The sequence below is a fragment of the Arvicola amphibius genome, chromosome 12 (genome assembly GCF_903992535.2).
Source record: "Arvicola amphibius chromosome 12, mArvAmp1.2, whole genome shotgun sequence".
Classification (NCBI taxonomy): Eukaryota; Metazoa; Chordata; class Mammalia; order Rodentia; family Cricetidae; genus Arvicola; species Arvicola amphibius.
Window position 1 is genome coordinate 152,359,810 of NC_052058.2, and position 25,614 is coordinate 152,385,423.

Genomic DNA, 25,614 nt, shown 5'->3' on the forward strand with positions numbered 1-25,614 from the left:
CGCTGAGACTTGAGGAGCCTCTTAAATTCAAGCCCACCTGGGTACCACCCCGCAAACCCTGGGTGACAGCTAACAAAGAAAAAAGCCATTGCATCTTACAGATTTTCTTCTTTCTTTCCTTTCTTCCTCTCTCTCTCTCTCTCTCTCTCTCTCTCTCTCTCTCTCTCTCTCTCTCTCTCTCTCTCTCTCTCTCTGCCTTCTTTGGTATGTAGGAACTTTGACATGTTTAAACTTAATAAATACGGAGGTAAATTGGAGTGTGCCAAATTCATAACAACAAAAAGCAGCCTGGTCTACAGAATGAGTTCCAGGGCAGCCATAGAGAAACCCTGTCTTGAAAAACCAGAAACAATAAACAAAGAAGAATTCTGATTTAGAGGTTATTATTATTATTTTTTGCCTTTCTATTTCCTTTCCCCCACACTCTATTCTCTTCAAACTTCCAGATCTCTCTGTCGTCATGAGCCTTGCCTCTTCCCTCCTTTCCCTTCTCTTCTTCCTTCTGCCCTCTCTGTTTCTCTCCAGCTGTCTGTATTTTCCTCCCCTCTACTCTGTAGCCCGGGTTGGCCGTGAACCATGGCTCTCTCAAGTGTTGGGATAATGGTGTGTGCCACTGTGCTGTTCATAACTTTAATTTTAATGTTATTCACAATTTACAGAAATACTTTATCTTTTTAATCAAAGGCTCTTCTTTATAACACAGCGTTTGTTCATTCACCTCTTTTACAAATATATGGCATTTTAATTCCATTTATTCATTTTCCCCATTGGACATGTGTGTGTGTGTGTTCCTTAGTGGAAATGCACAAGCCCATGAAACGTCAGACTCTTTCTGGTGCCTAATACAGTCCACTTCCCTAGCTTTTGCTGGGGTCTTTGCAGCTGTGCATCTTGTCATTGCTCAGCCCTGAGAGCTAGACAGTCAGGGCTCCAGTAGCAAGAACATTCACTATACCAGGGCTGCTGAGTCTCCCTGGCCCTAGAATAACTTCTTCTTCTGTGGCTGTAAGGCAGTAACTCATGTACTCCCATGACAGTGCCTGGCAGGCCGGAAAGGACACACACTTCATCCAGCAGGAAGGAAGAAACTCTTCCCCCAACAACTCTGCCGTGTTCCACAGGAGGAGTGAGAAGGTGAACCTGCTAGTGTCCTGCCTTCAAAGGAGGGCACAGGGCCATCATGCCTGCTGATAATGGGACCTATGGAAGGCGTCATCAGAGAAGTCTCTCAGAGCTCTCTTTCTGTGAAGTCATAGAGCTCTTTGAGAATAGCTCTGCCTCTCCCTGAGTTTGCCTCCTGCTGGCAATGTCTTCAGCTCCTTGAGCCTGTGGTGTGGCTTTATCTTGCCTCCATTGATTCAACCTTACTGCCTCTGTCATCTGCCCCCTCTGTAGCCTCACCAACCCTTCTTCCCCATTTGCTGTTCCTGAACCCGCCGGTTGGGTTTATCCTCTCATGCCCTTGTACATGTTTTCTCTTTCTAGAATGCTCTGAAAACTTGTGTGTGCCCCCTATCCACCCCCGCAACTTGGGTAGAGTTAATCAGTCACTTTTCAGTCACACTCGGTACAAGTTCTGTGGTTAAACATTGACAAAATGTTGTAATTGTCTGTTTGTATTTGTCTAGCCTCCTGTGTTTAGCTTCTGGAAGATAGCATCCATATTCTTAATTCCCTATTAGTAAACCGGGCTGTGGTGGTGGCTCACGCCTTTAATCCCAGCACTCAGGAGGCAGAGGCAGGCAGATTTCTGTGAGTTCAAGGTCAGCCTGGTCTACAAGAGCGAGTTCCAGGACAGGCTCCAAAGCTACAGAGAAACCCTGTCTCGAAAAACCAAAACCAAAAAAACAAAAAAGAAAAAGAAAAAAAATTTCCTATTAGTACCTGAAGATTTAGCACATTCTCTGTGAATGTCAGAAGAGCTTGAACGAGTGGTGATCTCACAGTTGACCCAGCTAACACTTTCTGCCCCTATGATAGCAAGTCCATGCAGTAAAAGATTAGAATTTGTAAAATATATGACACTGTGTTATCTAAAACTGAACCCTACAGTCTGTACATTCCTTCCGGTGGGGAGGGGGTGCTAATACAACCCAGTCTTCTAGATTTTTGTCTCCAGACTTGTCTACCGTTTTCTCTGAAGGTTTGCAGTTAGCAGCTTCTGTGTGGCTGGCAGAGCCTTGCCTTTGTTCTCCTTCCTCTGCTGCATGCTTTTGCACACGTGAACCTTTCTCTGCCTCTCTACTTGGCCAGAGTCTTGCCTGCCATTCCAGCCCAAATTGCATCCTCCTCTGAGTTTCTTTATCTGTTCTAGCATATGAGGCAATACAGTATAGTAACTGAGTTTCTGTCTTGCAAGACATATAGGCTTAGGTCCAGTTTTCACACCTACTTAGGAACAATGTGATTGATGATCAGATGAATGTCTTAGACTGTTTCCTAATCTGTAAGGAGGAGTAGTAACAACAGCTCTTTTTAGGGTTAAGGTTTTAGGATTAAGGTGTGCTGAGACGTACCAACTACTCAGGTGTTGCAGGCTGTTAGCGTTGGTGGTGGCAGCCCGTAGGCCATGGTGGCTGTTTCCTGGCCTCGCTGGAGCTGGTCTGTGACTGACTTCCATGAGGGAAGAAGCTATGCAGTTGTGTAAGGAGCACATTCTGAGCCTACAGGCTGCCCTCAAATGCTTGTTGGAATATTTTTGTAAATAGTATTAATTTAAAATTTTATTCCTTGGCATACGTCAGTGCTTTGCCATCTGGAGGTTTGTTCTTTTGTGTAGAGGATGTCTCTTTGAAAAAGTGTTTCTGAGGTCTGCTTTGAGCAGGGACAGGATGTTTCCTCTCTGTTTCATAGATAGAACCAGCTTTGAGCTTCAGTGTTGGTACAGCTCCAAGTCTCTACTAATTAAAGAAATGGATTAGATAAGACAGTGTAATGAAAACTCACGGGCTGTAAGCAGTTTGCACATATTCTCTTGCTTGACATCATAGTATCAGTACATCTGCTATGTAAAAGAGCAGCCTGATTCTTTTCACTCTTTCTGATCGATAACACATGGAGATTGTACATCCATGATAGAACACTTGGGTCATTTTGCTGCTTGAGTTTTATCTATTTTATAAATGAGAAAATGTGAAAATACACTGCTTATTATACATGTGGCAAAGGTCAGAGAAACTAACTTTAAAAAAGAACCCATCATCACCTAGCTTTTAAAGACCCATGCGTGTTTTATTTCCAAATGCTTCTGGAAGAAACACCTCATTTTGTCTGATTTTCAAGGAAACTAAAATGTGGAAAATTTGATCTTTAAGAGGCATAGTTTATGGTATTTTTATTTTTAAGTATAAGTATTTTAGTGTCTCACAATATACTTGGTTCATGTAGCTATTAAAATGTATAATTTAGATCTACATTTGCAAAGAAGGACTTGCTTTACTTGAAAGATTTTGTTTTATTTTATTTGTAGTCATGTGTCCATGTGCACGCCTGTGATGGGTATGTGTGCATGAGTACAGGTGCCCATTGGGACCAGAAGGTGTGGGATCCCCTGGAGAAGAAGTTATAGGAGACTTGAAGCTGCCTGATGTGGGTGCTAAGAACCAAATTTGGGTCCTGTGCAAGAACAGCCAGTGCTCACAACTTCTGAGCGACCTCTCCAGTCCAAGAGTCACTTTTAAAGTGTGTGGGGGAGGCAGAGGGAAAGGTTGATTTCTGTGCACTGGGAAGAAAAAAAACATGGCATGAGCTTTCACATAACGGGATGCTTTTGACCACAATGAAATTTCAGGTAGTATCTTCTAAAATGTTCTCTCGTGCCTCACTGTCTAGGTTTTCTAATGAGTATTATTGACTTAGAGTCAAAATATTTTAAGACATTTGGTTTTGGAGTTGAAAACATTAGAAAAATATTTGGAAATGGTAAAGTTGTCCTTTCTTCTCCTTGCCAGGGAAATTTCCCTGAGTAATGAGAAGAGAACAGAAACAAGTGAAAACTCTGTCTTTGAAGAAACAAGGAATGTCTGAAAATCCAGGCCAGAAAATAGTCCGTTTTTGAAAGGTTGGGGTTACGAGTAGAAAGGAAGTAGACAAGACACTTAAGGCTACAGAATTCAGGAAAAGAGAAACAGTAAACAAAACAAGATTCCATCTGACTCAGAAGTGTTTTCCAGAGTGAGAGGTGTGCCCATGGCCTGAAAACCAGAGCTCTCCACTTGTAATAGTGGAAAGGAGCGTGTGAGCCAGTGGCATGGGCTTCTCAGGACCCATCTTGATTTCCAGATGCAGACAGAGGTGGCTGAATGGGGTCTTTCACAGGCAGCACCTAGATTCTGACGTGCAGCAGTAAGGAGGGACAGTGCACAGCCACTGCCCCGCCTGGCTGGGGGCTTCATCTTGGGAGGGAGAACAGCTCAAGAATACTCCCACCTGTGTGCACACACACAGCCATGCTGCCCGAACCATTGCGGAGGTCAGCCAGTAGAGGCACCTGCCACCAAACCTAATGACTTGATTTTGATTCCTGGGATCAGATGGTGGTAAAAGGAGGGAATTTGCTTCCAGAAGTTGCCATCTGACTTCCACGCATGTGCTGAACCAATTTTTAGTAATTGGTAGAACAAAGGCCAGGATCTTTCATAATCACAAATATAAGTGAGTGGGGGTCACAAGACGGCACCCACCCGTGTATTGGTTTTCATTACTGTGGTCAGAATAACTTAAAGGGGGAAAGACTGGTTCTAGCTCACGACGTCAGGGTTTCGTTCATCGCTTCTTGGTCCCATGTGCTTGGGCAGGACATGATGACAAGACCATAGTAGAGGACGGAGTTCATTTCTTGGCTGAGATGGGAAGCAGCCAGGGATACACCAACTTTCACCACATCCCCTCCACAGTCACCTCCTTTCTCTAGCTCAGCCCCATCCCCTGTTTCTACAGTCTCCCAAAATAGCGCTACTTCCTGGGGGAGCAGGCATTTAAATCATGAGTCTCTGGAGGACAGTGCACACTCAAACCCTAGGAACCACTGTCCCCATGTCCTTCCCTGTGAAGGAGCAGCTCAGAGTGTGGCGCTTGGGAAGCCAGAGCGTGCAGGAAGCCACCTCACCTCTGCATTCTCCTTAAACATCCCCACCCGGCCTGCTAGAGCGCACGTGCCTAGTGTCTGGCTTAAGGGAAGCAGCTTTGCTTCCAGGAAGTTAAAATCTCAAAACTAATAAGCGAATGAAACAGTCACAAAAGGCTGAATTATAATCTGTCTGGAAGAGTTATGTTGGGAATTTGGTGAAGTTCTTTTCCCTGAGATACCACTAGGAGACCGGAGAACAGGAGTATTTTAATTTTCGAAGCTCTTGGAAAATATTTACTTATTTGTGGTGGTGGTGGTGGTGGTGGTGGGGATGGTGAGGGTGTGAGCTCACCACCCACACATGTGGTGGTCAGAGCACAATGGCAGGAGTCAGTTCTCTCCTCCTGCCATGCAGGTCCTGGGGATCAAACTTAAGGTTTGTCAGGCTGGGTAGCAAGTAACTTAACCCTGAGCTATCTTGTTGGCCCATAGATCTTGGAATATAAACAGGCCGTCTTCTTGAAGTGTCAAGGAATATTTGGTCTGGAATTGGGTATGTTTAACAACATTCTTTGTTTTATCCTCAGAACCTTATTTAGTCTTTGGTTTCGAGGAAATGACACACACGTATGTGTCCTAAGGATTCCAGCAGGATGCACTTGTTCCCTAGGGACACTCTGGTTTAAAGGACATATATCAATTGCTAAAACCACCTTGGCAAATTAGGGACTTGATTGAAGTTGAAAACTCAAAAAAAAAAAACAAAAAAAAAACCATAGGCCTATGGAGCACTCATTAGCTGCTGTTAGAACTGGACTAAAAGCATTTTAAGCCAAGTGGTGGCAGCACATGCTTTAATATCAGAAGCAGAGGCAGGAGGGTCTTTATGAGCTTCAGGCCAGCCTGGTCTACAGAGCGAGTTTCAGGTCAGACAGGGCTACACAGAAACCCTGTTTTGAGAACCAGAAAAAAAATTAGAAAATCATTTTACAGCAGGACCGTCATCACCCTGACCACACAAAAGATAATAAGGAGATTGTTGTCTTCTTGCTTCTTGTGTTCCACACCTTCGTAAGCTCTGGTAGCCACTCGGGTTCCTTTGCTCATGTTGAGTGGTTCTTTCAACGGCAGCCAGATACTGCGTTTTTCTTCCCTCTTCTTATAGCCCATTGCTTCTTCATATCTGTTCAAAGACTAGCTCTCAGCAGACACCAAAGCAGTGAGCACAGCTGCATTCTTAGCTGTCCTCCTGAAGGTGGGGAGTGGACAGGAAGCTACCCAGTAGCTGGCAGTGTCGGACACTTAAGAACAAAGAACTCAAGTCAGGCAGGCACAGACATTACCCTAAAACCTTATAGACTCGAACCTGTGTGCATCAACAGCACACACACACACACACACACACACACACACACACACACACACACACACCCCTATGTAGCAGTTGTCTGTGAGCACACACACTTGGCTCTGGGTGTGTGCTGGATCCACACAGACAGTAAATCTGGGGCTATTATGAAGAAGTTCTGCCTAGGATGTTATCCTAGTGCTATTAACGGTGAGCCATCTCCAATCCTCTGGATAGGTCTAAAGTAGTAAAATCGCTTAAATACTTCAAACCCTCCAAAGACTTTGTTCATCCAGTCCACCCACCGACTGTCGAGGCCGACTGTTGGCTTGGCTAACTTGAATATTGGACCCTGAGCGTTCACTCTCCAGAAGGGCAATGGGTCTAAAGCCTTCTCCGGATTTATTTTGTCTGTTGCTACTTACTGCTTAGCTCTTTTTTTTTTTTTCCTCAGTGAGTCAAAGTACATTCTCCTCTGAAGTGGGGGAAGTTCTCTGCCCTTGCACCCACTGAGGTTCAAATGCTGCCAAGCGATTGCTCTGCCTTGGAGCAGTGGGGCAAGTCAAAGTTAAAAGGTTATAAAAAACCAATGCACATCCAAACCTCTTCTCTTCGGTGCACAGTCTTTTTTCAGGCCTCCTCTGATAAAGGGGGTCAGCCTAGTGTGCCTCCCTTACCCGAGTGTCCTTTCGTGGAGAAATGTAGGAATCCATGTGCATCCTCATTTCCTCTAGCCACCAAAGTTTACAGAAAGCTACTTAGCAAAAATTAACATGTAGTAAGTAAAAGCAGCCCCTACACAGGCAGTCCGCCCTAATCTCACTTTCTGAGGACAATTATAACCTCACGTTTAGGTTTATTACTCATGTCTACCATGTATGTTCAGTCCTCTATTTTTTTAATATTTATTTTATTATGTATACAATTTCTGTCTGCATGTATGCCTGTAGTCCAGAAGAGGGCACCAGACCTCATTACAGATGGTTGTGAGCCACCATGTGGTTGCTGGGAATTGAACTCAGGACCTTTGGAAGAGCAGGCAATGCTCTTAACCATTGAGCCATCTCTCCAGCCCCTTTTTTTGGTTTTTTGAGACAGGGTTTCACTGTAGTTTTAGAGCCTGTCCTGGAACTAGCTCTTGTAGACCAGGCTGGCCTCGAACTCACAGAGATCCGCCTGCCTCTGCCTCCCGAGTGCTGGGATTAAAGGCATGCGCCACTACCTCCTGGCCTCAATCCTCTATTCTAATAATTCCTAAGTGGGGACATTTCTTTTCTTTTCTTTTCTTTTCTTTTCTCTTTTCTTTTTCTTTCTTTTTTCTTTTTTTTGACAGTTTCTCTGTGTAACAGCCCTGGCTGTCCTGGAACTAACTCTTGTAGTCCAGGCTGGCCTTGAACTCACAAAGGTTTGCTTGTTTCTGCCTCCCGAGTGCTGGGATTAAAGGTGTATGCCACCACCTCTCAGTTTAAGTGGGGACATTTCTGATGGCTATTAAATCAGCATCATGAAATAAAAAGTATACTTTAGCTTTATGTATTTTAAAGAAAACTTTAAAGAGTGTGTGTGTGCTTGCAAATGTGCCTGAATGTGAGAATATGAATGTGGGTACACTTGTGCCATGGTGTGCATTTGACAGCCAGAGACAACTTTTGGGAGTTTGTACTTGCCTTCTACTTTGTTGAAGCAGGGTATATCTTGTTGATTCTCCTTCTGCACTGTGTATTTCAAACTAGCTGGTCAGGGAGCTTCTGGGTAGCTACCCTGCCTCTACCTTCTGTGTGTGCTTCAGGAGTGCTGGAGGGACAGATGTGCACTCTGTGTCCGCTGCAGGAGTGCTCGAGGGACAGATGTGCACTCTGTGTTCGCTGCAGGAGTGCTGGAGGGACAGATGTGCACTCTGTGTCCGCTGCAAGAGTGCTGGAGGGACAGATGTGCACTCTTTGTCCACTGCAGGAGTGCTGGGGGGACAGATGTGCATGGTTGCCTGGCTTTCCGCAGAGGTTCCGGGGATTGGACTCTGGTGTCAGACCTGTGCAGCTAGTGCTTTTCCCCATAGACACCTTCCTAGCCACAGGGCCTGTCTCTTAATGATATCTGAAGTATGTTTAGATACACATTCATATTTTATTACTAATCCCCAAAGTATTTTTGCTTTACTTTGTTATTGATCTTAAACTTTTTCCTACAAAATTGCGACATTATCTTAACACTTAGATGTGAAACTCTCGCCTTTTATTGAACTGGAGGGCTAACATTTTTGTATCGTTTTTTTTTTTTTTTTTTTTTTTTTTTTTTTTTTTTTTTTTTTTTTGTTTCCGTCATGTATTTCCAACCAGCACTGTCTTTCACTTATAGGTTATAATTTAAATGGAAAACAGCTTTTCAAAAGGAATTTTAACACTTTCTAATTTCTGCATAAAACTCAGTAGAAAATAACAATTGATATAGGAAGCCAAAATGCCCCCCAAAATTGCAATAACATAAAAATCTAATCAAGCAAAGTGCCAACCCCCTGGCACTGCAGGGTATTTACTTTAAAGGGCAGGCAAAATGGCTTAGCAGGCAAAGGCACTTGCTGCCAAGATCCCCAGGACCCACACACATATGGAAGGAGAGAATTGACTCCAAGTTGTCCTCTGACCTACACACATGTGCGCGTGCACACACACATGCTCTCTCCCTAAATAAATAAATGAATGTAATTAAAAATAAATTTACTTTAGAAGCATTTTCAAAGCCTGGGGAAAACGTTAGGGACTTCATTTATTCAAGCCTTGATTCATTCTGTCAGTAGCCGTGAGTCAGGGACACAACTCCAAGCTGTGGCTGTAGCACTCTGAAGTGTTCTTTCCAGAGAGGTCTTACAGAAGGGCCAGGAAGGAATTTTAGGGCATGAACCAGAGTTGGAATTTATTAAGAAGAGATTTTAACATAGGTTTATCTGTGGAGTTAACAGGAAAAGGACAAGGAGAGCGGAAGTGCCTTCAAGGTAGCCAGGTGTGATTTTATTGGCTATTGATGTTATACCTCACAGGGCTGCTAAGGAACTTTCTCAGTAAATGCAATCATAGGGTGTTTCCTGATGTACACGGGATTGGATTACAGCTGAGAAGTTAAAACCATAGGTTAAACGGTTGTGGGAATTTAAGATTTTTTTTTTTTTACTGTAAAGGAAAATTTGCTTTGAAGATGTTCTTTACCATGCAGTATCAAGTATTTAACCAAGATTTAATTCATCTAAAAATAAACAGGCGCATGCATCTCAGAAAAACAGACAACAAAAAAGAACATGTTTATCATCTTGTCTGTAGGATTCCCAGACAATTTCAGGTTTGCGTCTAGGAAAGGAGCAAGGCCAGGAATGCTGAGACTCTGGGATGGTTCACTGCTATTTAAACATTCTTTTCTGAAATACGTCCGTATCACTTCTAGAACTGTTGACTCTCAGCTGGCAAGGGACTTAAATGAGACTCCCACGAGAGTCTCCTTTTCCTTCCCACGTCCCCTTAGTTTCCCCTGGCTTTCTGTCCTGCCCCAGTTCAGCATAGTTAGTGAGCATGGTCCTGTGAGTTCTGGTTTTGTGCAAGAGAATAAAAGTCAAGCAGCTTCGTTTGGTAGGAGAAAAGGGGCAATTTGTGATCAGAATTCCACTAAAGTGATGGCCGCCCTGGGAACACAGAGGAACAGCTACTCACACTGGAGGGGGACATGGATGGCGTAGGTATAGGAGATCTCTCCTACATGTGAGACCCGAAGGTTGAGGAGGAATTAGGGGAGAAGAGAAGGAAAAAAGGAGTTTGCCAGGCCTGTGGTAAGACCACAGGGCCTTCAAGGAGCTGTAAGTGGTTTGTTTGGAGAAGGTGAAATCTAAGCTTCCAGGAATCCTGAGCTTTAACTGCCACGTCCAGTCATCTGGGCTCTACCAGGGCAGTGTGGAGTCCGTGCTGCATTTGTGAGCCATAGCATTCTGATGGTCTGTGCTTTGTGTTAGTCACGTCAGGAGTTCTCCGTCGTCCTTTGTTGAATTCAGGTGGCAGTGATGAGGAAAACAGATGGGATCGACCTGTCTTCCTTTCAGATGCAAGGGAATGCTTAACTGTCCTAGAAGAGGCCTGCAAAGATCCCCCTGTCTTGTCTTGGTCTTCCCGGTCAGCGTTTTTGTATGTCCTATAGAAACAGGTCACTCCATGTATTTTCAGGCACTTGTGAGATTGGGGCATAAATTTCCTTTTAGAACTTGTGTTGGATGCATTATTACTAATTATTGCTGCAGTAAAGAGGAAATGAAATCAGCAGATGTACGGAGCTTCTATTCACACTGAACACACTCACTGTTCACTTAAACAAAAAGATCATTTCTCAATTGAAATCGGAATATTCTAATTTAAGGCCTAAATCAGTTGTGTCATAATCTTTATGGAGACAAAGCTTTCCACTGTGTAGTAGTTGTATAAGTGACTCATTTCCCTGTGTAGACACACAAGTTGTCAACGCTAATTCTTTCTCCATTCTTCTCTTAAGAACTCTCTTTAAAATTAACTTTTTCACCAGTGACATTTGCTTATATGTTTTATGAAATCTAATATTTCCATTCAGATTTCCTGCTTACAGGCATTCTTTCTTGTAACTTTTTTTTTAATGTATTCTTTGTGTCTTTCACATCATGGCTTTTCTAGCTCCTGCTCCCTGGCATCCGCCCTCCGTCCCTGCAACCTCCCCCACCCCAAATAAAATGAAAAATATTTTAAGACAAAAAGGGAGGTGGGAGAAAGGGAAAATCTCATCATGGAAGCTGCAGTGTGACACACACACAGTGAACCCCTTCATCCATGCATCTTTACATGCAGGCGTTCGTTGCAAATAATCATTGGTTTAGTTCAAGGATCCTGGTCTCTGCTACACTATTGACACTGGGCCCTCACTGGGACTCTTCCTGGACATCCTGTTGCTGCCCTACCCTGTGTCATGGAGATCCTGCAGCCCTGGGTCCACAGTCGTCTCCTCCCCCCGGCCCCTCCGCTCCAGCAGACCACAGATAGAGCGGATGTTGGGGTAGGCCAGCTCTCCAGCACTGCCCTGACTAGTTGCCCCCTTGCAGCCATGAACAAGGGTTAGGGATAGTTCTCCCGCTTTCACATTCTCGGGCCGGTGCTCCCACACCTGCACACCTTTGGGGCCAGCTCTGCTGTGTTGCCCAGTCAGGTGTAGGGGCTGCTCTCCTGGGTGCTGCAGCTGATGAGGGGCAGGGACAGCTCTCCATCTGCCTCATCCCCACATGACAGACAAGTGGTGGAGACAGCTCTCACACACTCACAACTTCGGGGTCGGCTCACCTCCACCTCCACCACAGAGCTGGCTCCGTTGTGCTGCCCAGGCAAGGTGCAAGGCTTGTTCTCCCAAGGGCTGCAGTGGTGGGGCACAGGGGCGGCTCTCCTGCTCTTAGGATCACAGTTCTCCCACCTGCCTTAGACACTTATTGGGGGCGGGGGTGGTGTCCATGCCTCCATATGGCTGATGAGGGATGGAGCTAGGTCTACCCATGCGCCCGTTCTTAGGGCGTGCTCACCTGTGCCCTCATCAACAGAGTCAGCTCTGTTGATTAACACACAGGGATCAGGGCCTGCTTTCCCGACTGCTGTAGTTGCTAAGGGGTCAGCTGAGGTGGCAGGGGACGGGAGGAGGGTATCTTTCCGCCTTCCACATCATCACACGGCAGCCGAGAGGGCTGGGACCTACCCTCCTAGGGCCAGCTCTCTCTCCTGTGCTGTCCAGGTGAGGTGTAGGACCCTCTCTCCTGAGTGCTTCAGCCAAATAGGAGCGCGCTTCACACTGAATAGCCCTGTCCTCTCTCAGACATCAACACAGACCGTGGCTGCATGAAGGCCATGAACCTAGGCATGGGCCCTGGGGCGTCCCAGGCCCAGACTTTACCGTGTCCCTGAGTGGTAATCAAGCCACCCACTACAGCCTGCCCCTACCACTTTCACTCCTTCAGATACGCCTCTGTCCACAGGACATGGACCATCCTTTCTCTCTCCTCCATCTGCCCAGCGCCTTGTGGTACAGGGTGGGCCTGTATCTTCTCCCCAGGTCCTGGTCGGGCCCGGCTGTGGGTCTCTTGGCCCCGCTCAGTCCGTCATGGCCTACAGACATAATTCTTTTTTTTTTTTCAGACATAATTCTTATACATTTGGTAAAACTTGAAAGTTACTGAGAAACCCACTGTTTTGCATCAAATGAAGGATTCTGTGTAGCAAAGAAACGAGTGAAGAGATGGAGACTGAGCAGAGTGGAGGAAATATTTACAAATCATAAATTGGATGAGGAACTAATACCCAAAATACACCAGAAACTCAAGCTGCTCAATAGCAAGAAAAGAAACAGTCCGATTAGAAGATTGGCAAAGGACCTGAGCTGACATTTCTCCAAAAGAGATACTGGTTACAGATACGCTACAAACAAACAAAACCAATGCTAGCTGTAAGGTGCACGCCTTTAGTCCCAGCACTGGGAGGCAGAGGCAGGCGGATCTATGTGAGTTTGAGGCCAACATGATCTGTATAGTAAGTTCTAGGACCGCCAAGGCTATACAAAGGGAACTTGTTTCAAAAATAAATAAGTTAAAATAAATAAATAGCAGACAGAAAAGCTGAACACATTGAATTGTCAGGGAAATGCAGCCATCGTGCGCTATTAGACTGGCTGTTACCCAGAGGATGAGTAATAACACTTGTCAGTGAAATCTGGAGGAAAGGTTATCAAATGGTATTATATTACTAATCTCATTTCTTCCCTTTTTTTTTTTTTACACGGCAGTTGTTTTTGAGGTCCACCATCTCATGCTACCCCCAGCTAACTAGACTTCAAATGCCACAACTTGTCACTGCCACCCATAACCTTGGACAGACATTTTCCCGTGTTCCCTTTTGTGATAGCATAAGCTTACTACTTCCGGGTCATAGTTTGGCAATACAAGTACAAGCATTTTTGGCTTATCTTTAGTAATTGGTTCTTAAATGTTTTCTTATTGAAAATTTTAGCCAGGAGCCGTTTAATATCTTTTTAAGGGAAAACCTTAAAGTAAAGTTACCTCAAAATCTTTACTTTGGTTTCTACAGCAGGATAGCCGTGTGTGTAAATAGTATGTTGGAATGTAGAGTGCTTAAAACATATTTCCTATTTGCAATGTAGCTTTTAACCACTGGTTTCTCTGAATGCACTGAAGGAAGTCTGTCCCTCAGGCCTGCCCAGAGGTGGGCAGCGCCCCATGGAGCATGGCTCTGGGCACCGTATGAGATACACACGTCTTTTAATAACGCATGCTTCATAGACTCTTCATGCAGTTATGACTCCTGTGATCTTCTAGTGAGTATACTTGAAACTTCCTGTCTGTCGTTCTGTTTAATATATATTGACTTTTAGAGAATATAAATATTCATTTTTCCCATGTATAAACACTAGATAACATTTGACCAAGGGAAGAAGTGGCTTTGGGAAGAGATACCTCCCTCAGGAGAGTTTTAGGTTTCTTACTCATAGAACCCAGGCTGTGCTGCTCTTTGCAGTGACAGAGCCCCAGATGGCGATAATGCAAGGCCAGGACCTCACATCCACACCTATTCCCACCCCTGCCTGTGACCATAAGGTCCTCCTTGTTCCAGCTCTGCTGATGCTGATTTGTTTTTGTATATGCTCCCTCTCTTTGCTGTAGTTTTTTTCTCTGAAACCCAAAGTTCCAGCCTATTGTAGGAAAATGGTTTCTTCTTTGATATTTCCATAACAAATTGAAATTTAGAACTAGACAGAATAGTAGTAGAAATAGTATAAAAATATGCTTTAAAGAAACCAATGTTGTTTTGTAGAAGTGGCATAGGCCAATCACTGAGAATGTTTGTGTAGCTCTCCTAAAAGATGACTAAGGAGAGATAGAGCAGAGCCTCAGCCAGGGGTCTGCAGTCAGCGTGGGCAGCTTAACAGGAAGTAATGGGACTGAGCATTCGGGACAGTCTGAAAACCAACAACATTTTTTATTACACGTATTTAGTTGTGTGTGTAGGTGGGTGGGTGAGTGTACACATGCTGCGTTGTATGTGTGTGGAGCTCAGAGGACAGCATCTAGGCGTCTGTTCTGTCCTCCCATCAATAGGTACTGGGCTGAGCTCAGGCAGACAGACCTGGCAAGTGCTTTTACCCACTGGAGCATTTCATAGGCCCTGAACTTTGGACCAGAACCTGTAATGATGTAAAGGTTTCTCTTTTTATAGTGCTTAACTTCAGCTATTAGCTTGGGATCTAGAACCATCCGGTAGGCCTGGTTGTGTTAATTGGGGCGGGGGCACCATGCCCTGGCTCACACCCTGGACTGCATGAATGCAGAAAGGCAGTCGAGCAGCAGCACATTCTCACCTGCTTCCAGATGTGGATTGTTGCACCCTGCCTCGTCAGCTTGACACAGGCTGGGGCTTCCAGATGTGGATTGTTGTACCTTGCTTTGTCAGCTCGACACAGGCTGGGGCTTCCAGATGTGGATGTTTTGTATCCTGCTTTGTCAGCTCGACACAGGCTGGGGCTTCCAGATGTGGATGTTTTGCATCCTGCTTTGTCAGTTTGACACAGGCCAGGGTCATCTGAGAAAGAGGAACCTCAACTGGGAAAATGCCTCCATAAGGCATTTTCTTGACTGATGGTTGATGTGGCAGGCCCAGCCCTCTGTGAGAGGCACTGTCTCCGGGTGGGTGGTTCTGAGGTTTATAAGAGAGCAGACTTAGCAAGCTATGAGGATCAAACCAGGAAGCCACTTTTCTTGGTGGCTTTTGCTTCAGTTCCTGCCCACAGGTCCCTGCATTGAGCCCCCGTCCTGACTGTCCTCCGTGATGGAGTGGGACCTGAGAGTTGTACAATAAAATAAACCCTTTTCTCCTCAAGTTGCTTTGGCCATGGTGTTTACCACAGCACTAGGGACCCTGAGATGCGGCATAACTGGCTACTTCAAGCTCCTGCCACACTGGCCAGCCACCGTGCTGGAACTGTGAGCCAGAATAAGCGTCCCCCTTACGTTGCTTCTGTCATGGCATTTTACTACAGCAACAAAGGACAACCAACTGAAACTTAGACACCTCCACTGCTTCTAGAGCCAAAGTGGGGCTGTTTGTATCCCCTCCCACTAGCGTGGCTGCACATGAAAGGGCACTGGACTGTGTGCCCTGATCAGAGAGCGAGCTGTGTGTCTGCTAGCTCACGCATTCTCAGAGCCACTGAGCAGCTGAGTAAAGAAATGATTGCCTAAAAGCAATGCAGTTTACCAGGCAGGAGTCAGAATTGAACACCTGTCTGTTCAGCCTTCGCAGGACTGATGAGGAAAGCTGCTGGGTGAGCGTAGATGACCCTGTTGTGTGGCTGTCATTCTCGGTGTAATCTGCTTGGGCTCTCATTGAGGCTTACGAGCTGGCCTAGAAAGACCCAGATTCCCCTTTACAGTCAGGATTCTAGAAGCGATCAGGTAGGCAGACAGCCACTGTAGAACTTTGTGAACAAGGCTCCTCGATGCCTGTGCAGTGTGTTTTTTAAATAATGACTGGCAGGTGTAAATATGCCTGAAACAGATTCATTCCAGAGACAGAAAATCTGCTTATTGGTTTTTGGTTTGCTTGTTTGCATTGTTACCCTTCTTTCTACTGTTCTGAGACAAGGTCCTTAAAACAATGTGTGTCTCAGATTGGCTTTGAATTCAGTTATTCTCCTGCCTCGCCATCACACATGCTGGGATTGCAAGCTTGCACCATCACACCCTGATTTGACTGATGGTTGGGAGTATGCTTCTTCAATATCCAGACCGTCATCTCTGCTGTGTTCTGTTTCCCTCGGGGAGAAATCTGTGAATAGCAGGGTTCTCACCTTTGTCTCCTCTCTCTGGGGTGGCCCAGATTCTCCGTGTTGATCTAACAGGTCAATAGCCAATGGCCACTTTGTCCTTTTGAGGGGGTCATGGGTAGATTCTAAGGTGCACTTCAGGATATTACACCTCAGGTTTCCACTATTGGATTTGAGGGTTCTCAGGTCTTAAACTGTCGTGGATCTGGTTATCCCACAACAGACTGTTCCCATTTTTGCTGTGTTTGCTTGTTTTTAAAGATTTGTTTATCTTATTTGTATAGGTGTTTTGCCTGTGCGTATGTTTGTGCACTATGTGTAGACTTGGTGTCCGCAAGGTTGGGGTATGGCTTTGGTGCTCCTAGAACTGGAGTTATGAATGTTTGTGAGTCACTATTTGGGGTCTAGGATCTGAATGTGAGTCTTCTGCAAATCAGTAATTGATCCTAACTGCTGTGCCATCTCTTCAGCCCTGTTCCCATTTTTAATAGGTTAATTCTTACTAGAGAAATTTATTCTCAAAGCTAATTTTATTTCTGGAAAGCTTTCAGTTGTCCCTTATAATAAATGTATTAACATATATCTAAGAATGTGATTCCACTTTGTCTAGTATTTCACATTATGAACTTGATGGCTTTTATTAGAAGTTATGGCCTTAATGCTCTAAAGCAACTATCTCACTAGGAAAATACTGTTTTTAAAATGCCTTATAATGTGTGTGTATATATAGAATTAATTATAGTGCATAGCCAAAATTCCTTAGAAATTCCTTGCTGTTGATATTTAGTTACTCATTATCAGCACTGTTAAGTCCAGAAGTAACTTATTTAATACAGACACTGGTGTTTGCTCAGCACTGTGGGGCTTGGGGACAGAATCTAAATGGCTTCACTCAAGCATGAAGTTCTTTAGGTATCAAATGGGATGGCATAAAAGGCTTGCAGTTTGCTGTTTAAATTGATTGAAAGGGAAAGTAACAACCAGTAAATGGAGGAAAAGCAAGGAATTAGGATAATGGTTTGGCTGTCAAGTGTGGGAGAAGGTCCTGGGAAAGCCTCTGAGGAGCTTTGCCTCAGGGTCGTTCTTGTGCCATCTTGTGGGTGGATCTGGCAAGGACCAAGGAAACTCATCTACTCAGCAGAACCTCCAATCTCCACACTTCATTGATATCAAACAGCAAGATAGGTGTCAGAACTTTGGTCTAGGAGCCAGATCATGTATGTTCACTGGCAGGTCTCCAGACATAGCTCAGATCCAGGTGCTCTTCCCCACGGCAGCTGTAGGACAGGCTTCTGCCCTCACTGAGAATAACGCACAGCCTTCCTTTCTGCTCTCCTCTCTGTTCTCACCTCCCACGGCCTGTTTTCCTCAGACAGTCAAAAGGGTTTTTATTTTATTTTATTCAGACTATACTAGGGAAGGGCAAAGATTATGATCAAAATATATTTTAAGAAAAAAAAATTTTAATGTAAACAGATATGTCTATATAACATCCTGTTGCTTTTCGTGAAATTTCTTGGCTTACAAGGCTCTTTATGATATGGCCTCCGCTTACCTCTGACCTCATCACATGACCTCTTCCCTTTTGTTCCCCCAGCGCCCCACCTGGTTCCCATGCGTCCTCTCTTGGTGCCCCTTGTTGGCTGGCATTAGCTGGCTCCTTGCCGTCCAGATTTCACTCCTGCGTCTGTTGTCCCAAGAGAGGCCTTCCTCACCCTCTCATTCATCCGAGCAGCCGAGTTCCTCCCAACCCAGTTCTCCCTGTTGTTAAGTAGATGTATCATCCGCCATGTTTTTTGTTGACCTCCAAAGTCTAGGCAAACCACTTAGCACGACAGAGATGCTCAGTTAAGATTTGTCAAATGGGTAAGGACTGTTCGCCAGTTTTTTGACCTTATTTCATGTGGATATAGATTAGAGCAGATGATTTAGATCTTGCTCTCTAGAACATAAAAGAGCTACAGAAATTAAATACAGACAGGATTGAGTTTTGTTTCTGCAATTGCTGCTTCTCAGTTACTTGGTTGTTCTGTTCTAAGCCTCAGTTTCTTCATTGCTAATTTAAGTAAATAACTTAACTTACAGAGTAAGAATTTGGGGGAGATGTGCTGTTGGCCTAACAGTTCTGTCTTCAACATTGATAACCCAAGCACTTGAGGTGTTGAAGCAGGAGAATCAGAAGCCCAGGGTTATCTTTGGCTACATACTATGTTCCAAACATAGTAAATATACATTTCTCAATGGTGATTGGGAGCTAAGAAAGAAAATAATAGTCGGAAAGGGATAGGAGGGAAAGCGGTAGGAGTATGACTTCAAATAGGTTGATTATTTATGTCTTCTCTCCCCCCTCTCCCGTCCGTCTTCAGGATCTTGCTATGTAGCCCAGCCTGGCTGCAGACTTTGGGCAATCCTCCTGAAGCTTCCCAAGTGTTGGGATTACAGATGTGTGCCTCCATCCCTAGCTAACAACTTCCTTTCCTGCCTCAGGCCTTCAACTTGTAACAGCTGACTTTCCTTCCAGTGTCACATGTAACCAGTATTCAGTCAGTCAGATAGTCAAAAAAAAAATCTGATATGGTTCATCAGAACCAATAATTTTTGTCATTTCTAATCATATTTATCAAAATATTTTAAGCTGCTATGATACAAATCTTTATTTTCTGATATTCTAATGTTACAATCTTCATCCATTCATTCATTTGGAAACGGTCTGTTATTATGTAGCCTTGGCTGTCCTGGAATATGCAGAGAGCTGCCTGTTGCTTCCTAAGTGCCGGGGTTAAAGGCATGTGCTACCACATAGTCTTAAAGTTTAACTATGTGTGTTTGTATCTGGGGTTAAAGGCATGTGCTCAGTACATAGTCATAAAATTTAATTATGTGTATTTATATGGCATGACATCCATGTGGAGGTCAAAGGACAAATTAGTAGATTCGGTGTTCTCTTTCAGTCTCTTGGGTGGTTCTCCCCCTGACCCCCTGGTCCTGGGTGGTAGAAGAAACTAGCCATGGGGGCAAGTCTGTAAACAGCATCCCTCCCTACAGCCTCTCTCTCTGCTTGAGTTCCTGTCCTGACTTTCCTCGTGATGAACTGAAACTGTAAGGTGAACTGAACTCTTTCCCCACAAAGTGTTTTGGTCATAGTTTTTATTTGAGGATTAAAACACAAATTAGACCGAGCGGTGGTGGTGCACGCCTTTAATCCTAGCACTCTGGAGGTAGAGGCAGGCGGATCTCTGTAAGTTCGAGGCCAGCCTGGTCTACAAGAGCTAATTCCAGGATGGGCCCCAAAGCTATAGAGAAAACCCTGTCTCACAAAACCAAACAAATAAACAAATTAGGTCACAATTTTCCGTTTTTTCTTTTTCTGTTGTTTTTTGATTAGTTTGGTTGGTTGATTTTTGTTTTGAAACCGGGTTTCTTTGTGTAGTCCTGGCTGTCCTGGAGCTTGCTCTGTAGACTCACAGATAATCCGCCTGCCCGTCCCGCAAATTTGCAAATGCTGGGATTAAAGGCGTGTGCCACCACCGCCCTGCTGGATACAATTCTTGAACATACTATTGTTTCTATATTATCTAAAAACGATCTAAAAATGTTGGCTACATTTGAAGCTGAAAGATAAATGAAAGCTATGTTATTAAAATTGATTTGAAAATGAATATTTTATTATAAATAATAATGTAAAAACCAAATTAAAGGGGCTATGAGCTGAAGTTTGACTGACGGTGGAGCATGAGCACAGGGTGGATGCAGAAACCCCAGTGGCCCCCTCCCCATTCCTAGAGCAGACGGATGCTGTTTACTCTGAGGACCTGTTGCTCACGCCCGTTCACTGAGTGATGTCATCAGATTTCCTGGTGGTGGCTATTTTTTTGCGGGGATGGTAGGGGTGGGGTGGGCATAGTGCTAGGTGGTTGACTGTCCCAACTGGACTAATACTCTGATCACAGAGGTCCCAAGGTCCGGATATTCCCTGAGACAGGATGTACGGGTAAATGCTGTCTAACTAAGTAAACAGAGTGTCCAGTGGTCTATTACACCACTTGCTGAAACATGAACCTTTTAAAATGATATTGCTGAAACTTTACAGAGTGTCTGAAATTTGGTCTTAAATCTTTTTTAGAAAGAACATACATTTTCTTTTATTTTTCAAAATTAATCTAGTAGTTGGGTCATTTTTATAAATTGAGATTTTAAAGTTAAGCTGTCTTTCCTAAAAGTTATCTCACCAACTTTTTCAAATATTAAAAAACGTGCGTGTGTGTGTGTGTCTATGTGAGTTTATGCATACCACATTTATGCAGGGGCCCACAGAGGCTGGAAGACAGTGTCAGATCCTCTGCAATTGGAACTAGAGGCAATTGTGAGCCGCTTTGTGCTAGGAACCAAATCTAGGTCCTCGGCAAGAGCAGTAAGTGCTGTTAACCACTGAGCCATCTTCTCTCCAGCTCCCTAGCTCACCAACTTTTTGTTTGTTTGCCTATTTGGTTTTTGTTTTGTCCTGGAACTTGCTCTATAGACCAGGTTAGCTTTGAACTCAGAGACCTGCTGCCTCTGCCTCCTGAGTGCTAGTCACTAACATTTGAGGTGGATCATGTACTCAGTACATATGTACCTAACTTCCATAGGCTGTAATCTTACCCACAGTTTGAGTGAACACTGCAAATTTTATTTTATTCTGTGTATTCCTGAGATAGGATCCAACTATGTAGGCTAGGCTGACTTAAACTCAGAACCCTACCTCAGCCTCCTAGGTACTAGGGTTATAGATATGTCATCAGACCCAGCTATGGGTTTTATTGATGCATTTTTCTCTAGTCATTAGTGCCGCGGGCAAGGAGTTGGAGGTTGAGGAAACACACGCAGAGACAGACCAACACACGGACCTCTCATCACTGGTACAAAAGCCCTTCTTTAATAGCACCATGGAGGCTTAAATACCCTGCAGCCAATGCAACAGGTGAAAATCCCATCCTCTGATCCTCTAGGGAAGGCACAGCTTTTAGTGACTTCAATTAGAAGGTTCTAGATAGGGAAGAGCAGCTGAAGGCCAGGACTCAATTAGTCCCAACACATTAGCACTTAAATATTTTGTTAATTATTAACTTTGGTATTCTTCTTAGAATTTTCTTAACCAATCTATATACCACCCCTCCCCTCCCCTTCTCTTCATCTCTTTTCTCCTCTCTTTCCCTCCCTACCTCTTCTCTCTTTTTTCCTTTGAGATGCTGAGTATTGAATCCAGAGACTCAAGTATACTAGGAAACCTAATTTCTTAACTTTTTACTTTTATTTATTTTTGAGATAAGATTTCACTTTGTAGCCCTGGAAGGTCTGGAACTAGCTATGTAGACCAGGCTGGCTTAAAACTCATAGAGATCTGCCTGAATCTCCCCACTTCTGCCTGACTCTCTCTTCTCCAAGTGCTGGAATGAAGGTGTATGCTCCCACACCCAGAAACTTTTTACTCAAAAATATATTTATTCACTTATTGTGTGTAAGCACATGCATGCCACAGCATATGTGTGAAGGTCAGAGAACAACTTTTGGGAGTTGGTTCTCTCCTCCCACCATGTGGTGCCCCGGGGATTGAACTCCGTTGTCAGGCTTGGCATCGAGTGCCTTACTGGCTAACCCATCTTACTGGCCCCGATGACTCTAACAGCTCAATATGCTTACTTACTTAATTCTTGCTTTGTATATATACATACATGCACACATACTTGCATGTGACTAGGTGTATGTAGACCTAACTGGCCTCAATCTCACAACCTTCCTGCACTAGGGTTACAGGTGTGCACCTCTGTACCAAGATAGCTTTATAAAATTTATCACTACAGTTGTTGCCTCTGAATGTAATCTGCCTATAAGTTTTATTACACGATATTTTTTTTTCCCCAAGGATTCCTTCCATATATAGTTCCCATTTTCTTCTTATCTGGGAATTGTGGAAGTCACTGTTTCTAAATGTTTGTGGTTTGGGGGTTGGAGTGATGCAGTAGGTAGAGTGCTTTACTATTACAGAAGACCCGAGCCTGGGTCCCAGCAGCCCAGACCGCCTGTCCTTGCAGCTCCAGTACCCAATGCCCTCTTGTGACCTCCATAGGCACCCGTGCCTGTACACAGACACAAAAGTATGTCGGAAAAGAAATCTTTTTTGAAAATGTTCCATGTATGGGTGTTTTGCCTGTGTGCATGTCTGTGTACCATGTGTTTGCAGTAGGCATGGCGATCAGAAGAGGGACATCGGGGCCCTAGGAGTTACACAGAGCTTTAAGCCACCATGTCGGTGCTGGGAACCAAACCAGGCACCCCGTAAGAGGAGTAAGTACTTTTAACTCCTGAGCCATCTCTCCAGCTCCAGTAAAAGAAATCTTAAAATTATAAAAACTAAGATAAGGGCTGGAGAGATGGCTCAGAGGTTAAGAGCACTGGTTACTCGGAGATCCTGAGTTCAATTCCCAGCAACCACATGGGGGCTCACAACCATCTGTACTGAGATCTGGCGCCCTCCTCTGGCGTGCATACATGGAGGCAGAATGTTGTATACATAATAAATAAATAAATCTTAAAAAAAATCTAGATAAAATAAAAAACAGGAAGAAGAAAGAGAGCAGTGGCACACATCTGGAGTCCAGCATTCTGGAACCTGAAGCAAGAGGACTGTGAATTTGAAGCTACGAGGGGCTGTGTGGAGGGCTCCAGGCCTGTGTGGACTATCTATCTAACAAGACCCTGTCTCAAAAACACAACAGATTCATTGCTGGGATAGTGGTGAGCATAGTCGCCTTCTAAAACAAAACCCAGATGGAGGTTTTTCTGTTTTTTTCTTAAACTTATGTTTTCGTACACTCATTTGGGAGCTAGGTTTGAACTCAGGCCTTAGGTTCTATAGCTGAGCTATATTCCCAAATCCTTAACCTTTGCTCTTAGTGTCTGGTTCATTGAATTGTGATTGAAGAATAATAACAAAGTTTCTACTTTGAGGACTGTTTCAAGGTCTTCTGTCATCTGCTTCTATAATCACGTTTTGTTCTGTTTTTCTTTGCACTCAAACTGTGCTTTTCTTTACTTGACCCTTCATAGCAGAATTCACTAGTGTTGTCTGTCGGTGACCACTGACACACACAGCTGATGCACAGGACACATGGCCCCGTAACTGCCTTCCTTGTGTGGCACAGCATCTTGGCATCCTTTGCCCTTCCTTAAAGAAAATTTTTATTAGATTTATTCATTTTATTTTATGTGTGTGTATTTTGCCCACATGTATATGTGCTTGGTGCCTGCTTAGGTCAGAAGAGAGCATATTAATCAGGTTGCCTGTTGACTTCTTGTGTGCCATATGCTCTGGGTTTCAATTTCTTATCAAACATAGGATTTATGAACATCTTCTCTCCTTTTGTTAGTTGCCTTTTTACTCAGCTCATATTGTCTTTTGATGTACAACATTTTGATGAAGTTTTTGCTGCTTTGCCAGTAGAGCCATATTTAAGGAATTATTGTCAAATCCAATATTGAGTGCTTTCAGTCTCTTTTCTTCTATGAGTTTTATATTTTATTTCTTACACATAGGTCTTTAATTTTGTCAATTTTTACTATGGCAATAGATAAGCATTCAGCGTCGTTATTTATGTCTGAGTGTCCAGTTTTGCCCTCGTCATTTGTTGAAAAGACCTTTTCCCCCTTGAATCATCCTGGCATCTTTGTTAAAGATTATGTGAGGGTATATGCAAGAATTGTTCCCGTGCCTCTTGTCATTTCAGGCTCTCAGTCTACACCAGCTCCACATGGCTTTGATTACTTCTGTCTTGTATTAAAGTTGTCTTTTTTCTATTTCTTTTTCAAGATAAGGTTTCTCTGTGTAGCTTTGGAGCCTGTCCTGGAACTCACTCTGTAGACCAGGCTGGCCTTGAACTCAGAGATCCGCCTGCCCCTGCTGGGATGAAAGGTGTGCACCACCACCGCCTGGTGTATTAAGATTTGAAATTAGGAAATGTGAGTCTTGCAGGGCAGTCCTTCTCAAGGCTATTAGAAATTCCCCTGCGTTTCCGTGTGAGTTCTAGAATGGACATTTCTGTTCCTGACAAAAAGAAAAGAGAAGCATTTTATAAGGATGTTATAAGGGCTCAATGAATGCGTAGATTGCACTAGGTAGCAGGGACATCGTAGTGAGTTTCTACTCCAAAACGTGCTCCCATTCAGTTGAAAATTCTGGTGTGTACGCGGCACGTGTGCACGGTCAAGGCCAACTGGTTCTGCCTCTGTCACGCTCTTTCTCTTTTTTTTCCTCCTCCTCCTCCTCCCCCTCCCCCTCCCCCTCCTCCTCCTCCTCATGGCCGTCGTCAATATAGTGTTTTTGTTTTGTTCTGAGACACAGTCTCACTCTGTAGCCCTGGCTGGCCTGAAACTCACTGTGTAGACCAGGCTGGCCTGCACATACAGATTCAAACTCCTAAGCTCATAAAGATTTGGCTGCTCCTGACTCCTGAGTGCCAGGGATTAAGGTGTGTGCCACCACACCCAGCCTTTCTACTTTTTAAAAAAAGACACAATCTCCCTAAATCTGGAGCTCACTGTTTGAGTTAAACTGGCTGGTTGGTGAGCCCCCAGGATACACTTGTCTCTCTGTCCCCACCCAGTCCCGTGTTACCAGCATGTATACTCCTGTGGCCAGCTCACCATTGGTCCAGGGATCCAGACTCAGGCCCTCATTCATGCACAGGAAGCACTTCGTTGGCTGAGCCATCTCCCCAGCCGAATAATTTGTTTCTGCTGCTCTGTCAAGTGCATTCTTTTCAAATTCCTTTCCAATTACCAAGTGTAGAAATGGATTGGATTTTCATAGCTTGTGTCCTGCTGAATCCAGTTTCTTTTAGGACCTTTGGGGTTTTCTTTATTTAAGGTTGTATTATCGATGAATAAAGCTAGCTTTACTCCTCTTTTGAGTGCCTCATTTATTGCCCTTGCCTAATTGTTTTGTCTAGAACTTCCAGCGACTGTGTTGAGCAAAAGTGGCAAAACTGGCTTCTCTCCATGCTCCTAACTTTAGAGGAACCGCCTCCATCCTTTCCCTAATGGCCGTGTTTGCTGTGGGTTTATTAGGTCTAGGTATTCTCTTCTACTCCTAGTTCATCACTTTTGTCATGAAAGGATGTTTACTTAGGATTCTGTCATTGCTTTTTCTGCATTAGTTGAGATTATCACGTGATGATTCCCCTCCACTTTGTTAGTAGGGCACTCTGTTTGCTGATTGTCATACATTGACCCATATTCATATCTGCAGGCATTCAGCTGTCTGAATGGAGTAGCTAATCAGACCTCACCTCTC

The 25,614-nt window shown here is 44.2% G+C and overlaps 1 protein-coding gene across 3 annotated transcripts in view; it reads left to right on the top strand.

Annotated features, from left to right (window-relative positions):
• The window catches only part of Pde8a (phosphodiesterase 8A), a 113,542-nt gene that overhangs the window by 36,228 nt on the left and 51,700 nt on the right, over positions 1-25,614 (top strand). Inside the window, exon 1 of one of the 3 annotated variants that reach the window (XM_038314331.2) lies at positions 15,653-15,785. The exons of 1 other annotated variant lie outside the window; for it this stretch is intronic. In XM_038314331.2, coding sequence (XP_038170259.1) covers positions 15,708-15,785 — 78 coding nt within the window. In that variant the 5' untranslated portion in view covers positions 15,653-15,707. Of the gene's footprint in view, positions 1-15,652; positions 15,916-25,614 lie in introns of those variants that run through there. One more of the 3 variants, XM_038314330.2, reaches the window with a different exon arrangement.